This window comes from Nyctereutes procyonoides, unplaced genomic scaffold (assembly GCF_905146905.1).
Source record: "Nyctereutes procyonoides isolate TBG_1078 unplaced genomic scaffold, NYPRO_anot_genome, whole genome shotgun sequence".
NCBI lineage: Eukaryota > Metazoa > Chordata > Mammalia > Carnivora > Canidae > Nyctereutes > Nyctereutes procyonoides.
Window position 1 is genome coordinate 12,993,179 of NW_026575128.1, and position 13,247 is coordinate 13,006,425.

The 13,247-nt window shown below is 62.3% G+C and overlaps 1 protein-coding gene across 2 annotated transcripts in view; it reads left to right on the plus strand.

Annotated features, from left to right (window-relative positions):
• TRABD2B (TraB domain containing 2B) overlaps nt 1-13,247 on the plus strand; it is a 241,484-nt gene that overhangs the window by 190,307 nt on the left and 37,930 nt on the right. For both annotated transcript variants that reach the window (XM_055341768.1, XM_055341767.1), the window contains exons 5-6: nt 1,267-1,357; nt 4,377-4,649. In XM_055341768.1, the coding sequence (XP_055197743.1) occupies nt 1,267-1,357; nt 4,377-4,649 (364 nt within the window). The remainder of the gene's footprint in view (nt 1-1,266; nt 1,358-4,376; nt 4,650-13,247) is intronic.

Here is a 13,247-nt window from a genome sequence, read left to right on the forward strand (position 1 = left end):
GTAACGGGATGGGATTTCTCCCCAGATTCTGGGATGGATGGGGCACCGAGGGAACGGCCGTCTGAGCAAGGGGGGGGTTGCAGGGTGGCAGGCTGCTAGGAGGCCACCAGCGGCCCCTGCCACTCTGCCTGCAGCCTACAGGTGGGGAGACCGAGGCCTAGCGAGGAGGAGGGGCTTGCCAGGCTGAGCCCCCCCCAGCAGGTCCCGCCTCTGGGGACTCCTCCTGCCCAGAGCCTGGGAGGGCCTCCGCTGTGTTCCCAGACCTCAGGCCCGCATCCTGCTGAAGGACGGTGATTTCTGGGATCGTCTGGGGCTGTGCATCTCTGCAGTCTGAGCCACCAGCACAGGGCGGCCACAGAGCGAGTGCATCATAAACATGTGTTGAATGAATGATTGATGGCTCGGGGTGAGATGAAGACCAGCCCCCCAGCAGGGGCCACCCCTGTCTGTGCAGCTCCGGCTTCACATCTCCTCTGGGTCACTGCTGCTGTCTGCCGGACCCTGCGGCCGGCACAACCATGCACTGCTCTCTTTCCCCGGAATCGTACAGCTCACAGATCTTCCAGGCCACCCAGGGGCCACTGGGTTGTTATGTGTGGTCCATACACATTGGATAGAAGGTGAACAAATGAATCCATGAAGGCCCAGGTCCAGCCGGCGTGTACAGGGTAGTGGTCTCTGCCTCGTGGGGCCTGGTGGGGAGACAGACGGGGACACCAGAACCCAGCCCCATGCTAAGGAAGGGAGCCTCGAGCTGTGACAAGATGAGCCACGGAGCTCTTGAGGGCTGGAGGGCTTCTTGGAGGAGGTTTTCCCAGAGCTGGGCCAATGACCCCTGTTGGCTGTTTCTTTTTGTTGTTTTTTTGTCTTAATTCGCTTCGTTTTTCTGGTATAAAACTGCATGTGGCCCAGCCGGAGAGACTGTGCTGCGGGTCATCACAGTCTGGGGCTGGGTCAGCCTAATGGTACAAGCCGCAGTGATGCCACCTGAAACACTTGTGAACCTTTGCCACAGGCCAGCCGCCGTCCCCGCAGTCCTCACAGTCCCACAGGCTGCCACTACCATCATTCCCACTTCACAGAGGGGAAGGGGATGCACAAACCGGGGCCAGGGGAGGGACGATGGGTAGTCAGCAGAGCCTACACAGGGAGCAGCAGGATGGCTTCCAGATACATTGTACCGCCTTCGGTATGGGTCACCGAGGCTGTCCCCAGCCACTGGTGGCTTGGCATGTGGCTGAGCCCTCTCCGTCTCTTGTGTTCCAGGTCATTTTCTGGGAAACAACACAGTCATCGACGTCCTTCGGCAGGCAGGGCTGGAGGTGGAGCACACACCTGCGGGGCAGACCATCCACAGGTAAGCAGCTGGGCAGCTGGGGCCACGGGCCTGGCTCACCTGCTGCCACCATCCACGAACCACACCTGACCCCGTGCTGCATGGCTGAGCTGCACCCTGTCTTCCTGCTCAGGCCTGCAGGGCGCGTTGTGAAGAAGCCCTGTAGGGACCGGCTTTGCCCAGCTGGCCGGGAGTGGAGGGGCTGGGCTGGAGGTGAGGGGCCCAGGAAGGAAGCTGCCCTGCGTTCTTGGTTGGGGGTTGGGGCCGTGGGAATGGGAAGGTCGTCAGATTCTGAGAGATGCTCAGGATGTAGAGCCTGGTGAGCGGGTGGGGTGGGAGGGCTCTGCAGAACACCTGGGGTGCTGCCCAGTGCCCAGAGAACGGGGGAGGGGGGATGCCCAGCCCCTCCCATACCTGGTCCTCACCTTTCTCTGACCACACCTCCTGGCTGGGCCCTCCTACCCTGCTTTCCCACCGGGGCACAACCTACTCCTCTTAGCCATCAGTCATCTGAGGAGTTCCCGTCCCCACCCTGGGCTGGGGCCCCACACTGAGGGCAGGGCCCAGCTGGGTCCACAGTGCCAGGGCAGGCATGACAGGGTGTCAGCACATGCTGGGCAGCTCCGGGAGCGGGGGTAATGGCAGGGTCCTCGAATGCGGGGGTTCCATGTAGCCCGCGCTCCAACCGTAAGGCAAGAATCTCCTTCACTAGCCCACAGAGGTGACCACAGTGCAGTTTCAGCCGTTGTCTCTGACATTACATGAGCCAGAGTCAGAAAGAAGCTTGAACAATCACAGCGAATATTCGCTGATGGTTCACCGTACTCCAGGCTCTAAGCATTTTTAGCTCGTTAGATCCTCACAACAGCTCCATGAGGTGGGAACTATGAGTGTCCCCATCTGAAAATTGATGAACTTGAGGCCCAGAGAGGTAAAGTCACTTGCAGAAGGACACACAGCTCACGTATATGGCAGTCTGGCCCTAGAGCCTCCTTAAGCCCTAACCAGTCCCCGCCCCCTCTCTGGGGACTGGAGGTGGGCTGGGGGCGTGCGTGCTCAGGAACCACTGAGGCTTTGCTCCTTGCTCTGCAGAGATGAGGCTTGCCCCCCATGCCTGCCGGGAGCTTGGAGCCTCTGGTCTCCTAGCCCTGGGCCATTGCTCTCCGCTGTCTCTGTGGCGCTTCTAGAGGAACTTAAATCTCCCTCACATTGGACTCCTTCCTCTTCTGAGTCAACCTGATGAGACCGTTCTTCCTGAATATTTGAGTGCAGCACAAAGCAGTCCGCCCTGGGCCAGAGCAGGGGTGTGTTGGAGGAGTGAGGGACCCAAGGCAGCGTCGGGGACAAGGGCATTCCTCACGCTCCCCTTCACGGCCCCAAAGACTTCATCTCGAAGCCCATTGTGTCTGTCCAGGCCAGGCGGGGTGGGCAGATGGGCAGGTGAGGCTGCCTGGGCTCCTATTCATCTCAGAAGAAGGCCGCCCCCCCTGTCCGGCCCTGCTCTGAGAGCTCTCAGCCCGAGCCTCCAGCACACGCTGAAATCCTGCGGGTGGGGCCAGGGGCAGGGATGCTGAGGAGGCCCCAACAATAAAAGCCATCATCGGCCACAGGTGCTTCCTGGATCCATCTTTTTGTCTGCCTGTTTTGAATTATCTCCCTAGCAGCTGCAACATCTCCTGGACCCTGGGAATCTGGGGTTGCTGTGGGGGCTGGGGACGGGCAGGCTCAGCTGATGGCCTTCCCTCCTTCAAGGAGAGAGAAGCCCCTCACCCCATGTGCACACGGGAGTGGAGGAGGAAGAGGACTGGCTGCATGCCGCCTCGGGTGCCACCGCACCTGTATGGTTCCCCGCACCACGTCCAGCCTTCCTCGGGGTCTCATGTCCTCCAGGGAAACTGTGTCCGGGCCACAGAGAGGAAAGAAGAAGAGGGACAGGAGCAGAGGATGTCCCCAGGCCAGGAGACCTGTGTACATGGCGCTGTACGGAATGTGAATTGCACAAACACACACCTAATCAGTGCTTCCGTGCCCACCCAGCCAAGTCCCTTTACTTGCAGGCCGATGTTAAAGAAATGCTATGTGCCAGGCACTGTGTTAAGACCTCGTGTCCTTCGTCCTTGTGACAAGCTTATGAAGTAGGTGGTGGTATGACTACTGCCGGCGTCGAGCTCCCTGTTGCTCAGGGCGACCATGGCACCTGCCCTGGGCCATGCAGCCTGCAAGCTGCAGAGCCAGGAAACGAACCCACGTCCATCTACCTCCCCCCCGGAGCTCTCACGGGCTTCACGCTGCCGGGCCTCCCCAGAAAGGTGTTCAGGAAGTTGATGTTGAACGCACGGATGGGTGGTGGTTGGATGAATGATACACGCGACCACATCCATACTTAATGATATTGAATGAGTGATATAAGTTGCTAAAACATTTCGGCCACTGACTGTTCTCCGGTCACTGTGCCAAGGGCTTTGCGTGTAGTAACTCAGGAAATGCTCCTGATGCCCCCCGGAAGTGCAGGCTGTGGCATCCCCATTTTGCAGAGCAGGAGGGAGGCACGCACAGTTAGGTCACTTGCCCCAAGTTGCTCAGCCAGTGTGTGGGATGAAAGACCCTGACGGAGGTCAGATATGTCCCCCCAGAGACCTGCCTGTGGCTCGCTCCCTCCCCTCCCAGAGTCTGGGCACGAATGTCACCCAGTAGTGACCAGACCCCCCCTGCCTGGCACCCTGCACCCCCACAGTCCCTCTCCTGCTTCTCCTGCCCTCCGCAGGGGCTCTCAGCATCTGCCACCCTCACTGTCCATCTTCCGCTTCGGAGGACAGGGACCTGGTTTGGTTACTGCTTTTGCCCAATTGCTAGAAGAGTGCCCGGCGCCTGGAGTCCCTCAGTGGGAGGACTCAGAGCTCCATCTCTCGACACCCGACTTGATTTTCCTGAGGCTCCCGGCACCCTCTCCTGAGGCCACAGCCTTCCCACCGGGTGGCTTCCGTGTCGTGCGTGAGCACCCAGCCCACAGTGCACCTCACGTGCTCTTGTTCCTCCCCAGCCCCACCACCCGGAGCCCTGCACCCCCACCCGAGGGGACCTCGGCCAGCCCGGCCCCAGCCACCCCCACCGCCGCCGCCGTCCCCACCGTGCCATCGACGACCCCCACTGTCCCGCCCGAGGAGGAGGACCCGGCCCTGTCCCCACACCTCCTGCTCCCTGACAGCCTCAGCCAGCTGGAGGAGTTTGGGCGGCAGAAGAAGTGGCACAAGCGGCAGAACAAGCAGCAGCGGCCGCGGCAGTTCAATGACCTGTGGGTCCGCCTCGAGGACAGGTGAGCGGGTGCTGCCGGCCTGTCGGGGCTGGAGGCCTCTCCCAGCCGCTCCCCACCGGGCCCGGGCCCCCTGCCCTCTGCGGGCCCAGCTCCAGGGGAAGTGGGCCAGCTGGGTACTTGAGCAGAAACTTCCAGCACAGTTTGACCGCACCCCTTCACAAAGGCCCCTCCCGTTCCTCCTGCAGGGTTTGCAGAGCATGCTCGCATCTGATTTTTCATTTTTGTTCTCAAAATGAGAGCAGGTACATTTTTTTCCATTTCGAAAGGTAAGAGAATAGGAAGTTCGCTCAGGTGCACTGGACAAAAGTCTGCTTTGCCTTTAGCTTCCCCGGATGCACCTGGGGGGCAAAGCAGGCTGTCTGCCCCCCCCCCCCGCCCCGGGGCCAGAAGGTGGCACTAGGAGAGCACAGAGCATGCTGGCTACATCGGAAGGGTGTGAGCTCCCTGTCTCCAGAGGTCTGAGTGGCTGACACCCAGGCAGAGAGGGTGCAGAAAGAAGGCCGGTGATGACCTTCATGCTTGGGCCTCACCTCGGCAGCGCGTGGGGGATCTACGGTGAGCGATGTTGAGAGTGGGCATGTGCAGAGATCATCCTACTGTGCCAATACCTGTCTGTCCCCTTCCTATGTGCACCTGCCACCCCTTGTGCCACCCTCTCAACTTGTCTGTCACCAAAGCTCCTGCTGTAACCAGGATGCCATCTCCCAGCTTCCACCGGCAGGGCCATCAGTACAGAACAGTCTAACTCAATTCCACTTCAGGGTAGGAATCCCCGTGCTTAGTGAACAGTGTCACCAGAACAGCCAGGGTGTCCCAGGGAGTGACCTCGTGTCCCAGCAGTAGGCCCGTGGAAACTCGGAGTCAGAACCCTGAATATTATCATCTGCGTTTTCGTCAGCATCCCCAGAAAGAATCATCTGGGGTACTTGTAAACGAGCGGCCAGGCCCCACTGCCGACCTCGTAAATGTGACCCTGCCCTGCACGGGCCTGGGAAGCCGTGTGTTGAGTCCACCCTTGGGTTGAATGTGCACTGGAGAGTCGTCTCAGCGGCTTTGGGAGATGTGAAGCCAGTTCTGCGTTTACGGGCTGGGGGGGTGGGGGTATCTGTCTAGGGTCACTCAAGCCACCAGGGGCTGCCTCCTGCCCCATGGATTTCACGGTCCTCCTGCGGCCAGGTCTCTGAGTCAATGACAAAAAGCTGACATAGTGCAGTCCACTCTCCTAAGGTTTGGGATGTGTGCTATTCTAAAAAGACTTCCAGCAAATAGGAGTGGAGCCCATTGCTCCTTTGGGCTTTGGTTTCAAAGCATCTGACTTGGGTTCCCGGGAAATGGACTTCTGTGGAGCCCAGGCCAGCCTGGCCGGCCCAAGGCAGAGGCACCGCCGTAGCTACCTGAGCTGTGACATATTTGGGTCCCATGCCCAGCACGGGCCGCCCCCTCCAAGCCGGGAGCAGAGGCATGCAGTCACGTCAGAGAGCCACTTCAGCGCTGGGGAGGGCCTGCGGGCTGCGGGGGGAGCGGGGCCCGTGGAGGCGCTGGCAGCCCGTGAAGAGCCCCAGGAAGGTCACTCAGGACCCTCGTCAACCTGATGGGACAACCGTGAGCCTCAGCCAGCGGTGGGCCCGGCCCATGAGGTGACGGGAGGCTGGCTGTGGACTCCAGCCGTGGACTCCCAGCCCTAACCACTTCTGAAAGATAAATTTTGTCAAACAACTCCAAGCAGTTTCCTTTTCAGAACACGTAGCTCTGAAACAGAGCCTGGCTTCAGGAGAAGAAAATAGCTTTTCTTTGGCAAGAGGGAGCTCTTTCTCCAACCTAACAGGTAAATTGTGGTTGGATGGCTTTCTTCCATCTGGTTGGGTTGGAGAAGGAAGCTTCCACGGGTGGGCACCCTGTCTGAGTTCTCGATGCTCCTCAGGGAAGCAGGCCCTGAGCTCCTCGAGAGGCCTAGGGAGGGCACAGCTTCTGTCATTCTGGGGGGACTCACCTGCCCCCCTGGGGTTTCCCAAGTTTCGGTTCTCTGAGAGGGAGCAGAGGAGAGCTCTCTGAGGAGCAACCCAAGGCCCATTTGCGGCCACTCTAGCCTTGGAGCCATGATTCCATTCCAAGTTTTCTCGTTTCCTTGCCCCCAAATCCTGCCGCAGCCATCCATCACCTCTCCGGCTTTTCCCTCTGCCGAGGGTGGGCATGAGAGCACATGGCTGAGCCCCCGCTCTGTGCCAGGCACCGCAGCAGGCTCTTACGTCCCTCATGCCCCGGGGCCTGTCAATAGTCTCAGAAGTAAGCTTTGTTTGACAAACAAGGAAACTGAGGCCCAGCAAGGTCAGGTAACTTGTCCAAGACCACACAGCAAGTGAGCTCTGGAGTCAGAGCCTCCACCCAGGTCTGACTAATGCTGAGGGTCACAGTCACCCGTGGCCACACAGATGCCCCTCCCGCCCCTGCCTCCAAGGGTCCCCTGCATCCTCACTGGCTGTGCCCCTTCTCTCTCTCTTACACCCCACAGCCCCCAGCCAGTGCTCCTGTCTTAGCACAGTTCCTCACTTGTGTTCCAAGGCCTGGAGGCCCTGGGCACCAGATCTGGGTTGGGCTTCTCTGGCTGCCAGGGGCCTCGCTGAGGGTTTGCTGACCGCATGCATGAGACAAGGCAGGAGAGAACCGGGGTGGAGGCCACAAGCGCCTGGCCAGGACACTGCCTGGAACAAGCCGGCCTCCCTTTACCCCTCATTACCCAAGACAGAAACACAGAGGAAGCTTAGAGAAGCAGCAGCCCGTTGGCAGGGTGATTTATGAGGACCCGTGGAAAGGGCCAAGCATGTGTCCACAGATGGCTGTGTAGCAACGGCACAGAGCTCTCAGGGAGCCCCACATCTGAGGGCCAGGAGCGGGGGTGACAGGATAGGGCTCCTTCCCAGGTCACGAGACGTGGGACTTATGACCATCCTCTGTCTCTCTTTTTGTGCAGTTAGGGCCTTGACCGGTCTCTGAAGGTCACGCCAGCCCTGCTGCTCTCTCAGAGCACAGCTGGGGTGTGTGTGCATGTGATGGGGGCAGAGGGCCTCAGAGACGGGGGAGCAGCGTGCTGGGCCAGCTGGACAGAAACAGTCTCGAGGAGGCAGGTGCAGGAAAAGAGCTCCTTCCGAGGGCTGGGCGTGGCTGGCAGCAAGGCACAGGTTGGAGTCAGTCTGGACAGACCCCGGGCCTTGTGGGTGCTCCGTGCAGAGGAGGGGGGGCGGCACATACACAGTGTGTCGTTGTCCTCTGGGCCTCCCGTTCCCCGAGGTTTGAGCAGATGTCCGGGGCCCCCTCAAAGGGGAAGAAACACCGCGTTCCACCCCCTGGGCCCCCGCGTGGGCTCTGCACACCTCTCACTGGCCTGTTCATCCTGCCTGAGGCTCCCCAGCTCGTTTCTCCCGGCAGAGCCAGACCTTCTAGGAGGGCCCGGCGTGCTCAGCGCCTCTGTGTGAGGCCAGAATGCCCTGAGACAGAGCTAGACGATACCCCGTGAGACATGGGAAACAGGACTGCTCTGAGAATGAAGGCACAGCAGATGCAGGCAGAGTGGGCCTCAGACCCCAGCCCTCCCTGGTGCTCACTCTGATGCCTGGAGGGTAAACGAGGGTGCACACGTAGTGCTGCACTGGTAGGTGGCCCTGGTGACCCTCGGTGGCGGTGGTCTCCACAGTTGCTGGGGAGGCTTGCTCTGGTCTGAGATGCTGTCCCCCCGCCCCCGCCCTCGTCCCTGCCCCCGTCTCGCAGGTGCTGCTTGTCTTAGGCTTCGAGCCTTGAATGAGCCCCTGGGGAGGGGAGGCTTCTGGGTCCCATGGTGAGAGCCGGGGGGACAGAGCCTGAGAGGCCTAGATCATGGCCAGGCAGAGACAGCTCCCCGGCCTGGTGTGGCTGGAGGAGTCCTGGAGCCCCAGCCAGTGTTCCCGTGCCTTCGAAGGAATCGGTCAGCCAGGGCTGCGGGGATCGGGAGGGTCTCCCCGGCGGAGAAGGCCGTGAGGCCAAAGGCACAGAGGCAGGCGTGGGCCTCAGACATGGGGACATTGGGCTGCAGGCGGGCCTGTCGCCTCAGATCTCCGTGGCCTCTGGCCCGCTTGGCTCAGAGAGGCCGAGGCCAGACCAGACCCGCAGTGGGTCTCCTCCAGCCGACTGCACCAAGAGCTGCACACTGGGCATCAGGACCACCCGCCAGCCCGGCCCTGCACGCCCAAGCCCCCTCTCCACTCCATCCTCCGCGACCCCGGGCACCCAGCTGTTGGAGACCCTCTAGGTGCAGAGCGGCCTGTGGGCTCCAGGAAGCCCCTGGAGGGCCTCAGTGGGCTGACAGCTGACACTGTGTCAAGCCCCAGCCCGCCTTCCCCGGGCCGTACACCTTGGGCCTCTGCCTGAGATCTCCCTCTGGCTTCGGCTGCCAGGAAACATTTTAAAATGCAGGGGTCTGCTTCTGCTCCTTCCTCGTACAGGTGGGGAAACCGAGGCCGAGAAGGCAGGACTCGCCCCAAAGGCACGGCAAACAGGGACACAGGGCATGCTAAAATGGGGCTCCAGCCTTCCACCCAGGCGGCGAGGCTCGTCCCCGTGCGAGGGGCCCGGCCGGCTGGGCGCAGACTCGGCCCGAGGTGCCAGCCACCCGCGGAGCCTGGGAACACTCAGTGTTTGCTTTGGCTTTGAGGCCACTTCTCCCGTATGCGCCTGGGGGCGAGCGGGCGATCTGGACCCGGGGACTGAGCTTTGTGAGCAGAGGTGGTCGGGGGGGGGCACTTGGGAGGGCTTTCTGCCCACCCCACCCCATTTCCCTGGGATCCCTTCCAAGCAATAAAACCCCCGCTCAGGCTCCAAGGGGGGGTTGGTGAGCATCTTTGGTTTTCAAAGTGTGAAGGCAAATGCCTTTCGGCTCTGTGCGAGACATAATTTTCATAAGTCCTACTTGATGGTCCCTCTGATGGCGGGGCTGGCTGCAGCCAGCCTGGGCCCCCGCTCTGGGCACCCCAGGCAGCCGTTGTCTCTCTCTTGAGGCTGGGCCCCCCAGCCTCCTGGACTCTCAGGCTGGAAGGACGGGGCAGCCGTTGGGAAGGGTCCGTCATGGACTCTTTGTGTAGAGTTTGGAATGTCTCTCGTCATTAGAAGAGAAAGACAGGGAAGGGGCTCAGGCAGAGGCATGGGCACAGGCACGCCCCCCCCCCCTGCCCCTGCAGCCAAATGGGCCTCGCCTCCCACCCTGGGGAGCCTGCACACGCAGGTTTTCCAGGTCTCAGCAGGAAGCGCCAGGCTGCACCCGGTGCCCTCTGACGGGTGTACATCTGTAGCCTGAGCCCCTGCACCTGTCCCTTCATCCCAGAAATGGGGAGAATGAGGTAACGTGTACAGGAGCAGTGTCTGCTGGCTCCCAGGAGGCGGTTAGTGGAGAGACACGGACACGGACAAACAGTGATGCTGGCGAGAGCCAAAGCCTGCGGGGCTTGCTGCCGGGCCGGGCACTGCTCTCAGCACTTCCCACGCAGGAGCCCATTCAGGCCTCGGATGCAGGAATAGGTATGACGCAGCTCCATCAGGGACACACATACAGGGTTTGTGGGAACCTTAGTTCTCCCTGGAGGCCCTGGGGGAGGGGGACCCACCAAAGAGGCCTCCAAGCGAGAAGACGTTGAGCCAGGCCTTCAAAGGCAGATTGGAAATGGCAGCAGGACCGGCAGTGTGACTGGACAGGGTGGTGTGTGCAGGCAGAGCCAGGAAAGGTGAGGCCGGCCGGCCCCAGGCTGTGGGGGGTCCCGGGTGCTCCACAGGCTGGAACAGGGTGGGGTGTCATCTGCCGGGCGCTGTGGCTCATCGGGCGCAGTCCCAGCCACTGGTGGCTTCTGTTCCGCAGGCACAGTGTCCCCCCCCGGGAGCATCCTCCCTCTGTCCATGGTGCGTGGCATGCTCCCTCTCCTGATCGCTGCTTCTAAAGATAGAGGAACCCAGTACATGGCAAGTGTAGGTGCCAGGTTGAGAAGAACCTCACGTGTGGCAGGTTCTTGTGGCTGGAGCATGACCAAGAGTAGAGAACGAGGGACAGGCCAGGGAGCAAGGAGCTTCTCCCTGACTGGGGCGTTTGGACACCCACTCGCAGAGCAGAGGTCCCAGCCTGCTTGGAGGCAGGGGTGTGCATGGAGACCCCAGGCTCCCCCGTATACCCTCCCAGCCTGAGGCTGAGCCGGGCTGTGTGCGAGGCGTCTGGCCACGATGTCAAGGGGCTGGACCTTGGTGGTGATGAGTGCAGAGCTCCCACGGGTTGTGGCCATTGTTGAGACCCTGTGCCTAGCACATGCAAGTGTGGCCCAAGGTAGAGGGGGGCCTCCAGGAACCCAGCGAGTGAGCCGCCTACTGGGGAGGGCCGTGTCCCACATGGAGGAGGCTGCCCAAGCACAGCACCCAGGGAGGGACGAGTTTGTGCCCATGCAGCAGCTGCTAGCCAACACCTCTGTGTGCCTGGTTCAGATCCCAGCCTTCCTGTGAGTCCTAGAGCAAGTTACTCCACCTCTTCCTGCCTTGGTTTCCTCATCAGTAAAATGGGCATAAGAGGCGGACCTGCCTCATAGTGCTGCCATGAGGACGAGGGGTTAACATCTACTACGTGCTGGTGCAGAGCTGCCGCAGGCTGGGTTTGCTACTTCTCTGGCCACCAGGAGCACTCTCAGCACGTGCAAGGTAGACTCTGTCTTCAGGCTGACTGCTTTGTCACCTCTTCCAGGAGGCCTTTCCGGCCCTGCCCTGGACAGGGGCCCCTCTGTGTGCCCCCTGCCCGACTTCCCCTCCCACCTTTGCCCCTCTGCTCTGATGGGACTTGTCAGGTGCTCTGTCTGCATCTCCATCTGCCTCCCCCACCCAGGGCTCTATGAGAGCCCGTGGGGCCCAGCACCCTCCTGGAGCCTTCTACCCCCGAGGCCTCTTTGGGTTATTCCTCTGTCCTTGTCTGTCCTTACCCCCTCTTCTTTGGTCCCTGACCCTCTCTTTGTGGATCATGCCCTTCTCTCTTTCCAGGACTTGAGCCGGTCACTGGGTCCTGCACCCCACCTGGCCCCACCCTCTGCAGCTCTCCATGGCGCTGGGTGCTGTGCTCAGCCAGCAGGCTCTCCTGCACTCAGTCTCCCTACTTCTCTGTCTCTCCCTCCTTCTTTCTCTGTTTCATAGGTTCTCTTGAGCCAACCATCCATTCCCTCCAAAACCGGACTCTTCTATTATGAGTTCATCGTGGCTTTCCCTCAGCCTCCCTGTGCTCACGTAGAGGGTGGCTGCCCCGGGCCTCCCGGGACCTGGGGCATTTAGCCTCCCTGAGCCCCGGCTCTCTCGTCTGGGGAAGGGGGGGATGAGACCCACAGTGAAGGTTTGTTTTGAGGTCAGAGAGACGACGGTACCTGGGAGCCGTGATCAGGAGGGAGGGGACAGTGGAGGTGGCTGTGTAGTTTGTTTCCTGTGGATTTCGGGCTGGGGTGGGGCGGGGCAGGGGTGAGGGATGGCAGGGGAGCACCTGCGCACACAAGTGTGGCCGACTGCCACAGGGGTGACCCAGGTCCAGTTCTTCCACGGCCCTGACTGCCCGGGGGTGACCGGGCCAGCTCCTCCGTGGCGCCCTAGGTATTCCTGCCCCTGGGGCCCGTGTGCGCGGTAACACGGGCGCCTGGCCTCGGCGCAGTGGGCGGCTGCGGGGCTGGGGGCCGCTGGCTTCCGTGCCCAGCTCCCTGTCTCCACCCCGGTTTATAGGCACACAGATCCCCTAAGGCCTCCTTGAGCCCCAGGCCCGAGCCGAGGGCCAGGCTGTGGGCGTCACCCGGCCGCCCTCTGTCCCCCCTGTCACCCGGCCGCCCTCTGTCCCCCCCGTCACCTGGCCGCTCTCTGTCTCCCCCGTCACCCGGCTGCCCTCTGTCCCCCCGTCACCTGGTCGCTCTCTGTCTCCCCCGTCACCTGGCTGCTCTCTGTCTCCCCCGTCACCCGGCTGCCCTCTGTCCCCCCATCACCCGGCCGCCCCTCTGTCCCCCCGTCACCCGGCTGCCCTCTGTCCCCCCGTCACCCAGCCGTCCTCTGTCCCCCCGTCACCCGGCCGCCCTCTGTCCCCCCCGTCACCCGGCCGCCCTCTGTCCCCCCCGTCACCCGGCCGCCCTCTGTCTCCCCCGTCACCCGGCCTCCCCTCTGTCCCCCCGTCACCCGGCCGCCCTCTGTCCCCCCGTCACCCGGCCGCCCTCTGTCCCCCCGTCACCCGGCCGCCCTCTGTCCCCCCGTCACCCGGCCATCCTCTGTCCCCCCGTCACCCGGCCGCCCTCTGTCCCCCCGTCACCCGGCCGCCCTCTGTCTCCCCGTCACCCGGCCGCCCCTCTGTCCCCCCGTCACCCGGCCACCCTCTGTCCCCCCGTCACCCGGCCGCCCCTCTGTCCCCCCGTCACCCGGCCGCCCTCTGTCCCCCCGTCACCCAGCCATCCTCTGTCCCCCCGTCACCCGGCCGCCCTCTGTCCCCCCGTCACCCGGCCGCCCCTCTGTCCCCCCGTCACCCGGCCGCCCTCTGTCCCCCCGTCACCCAGCCATCCTCTGTCCCCCCGTCACCCGGCCGCCCCTCTG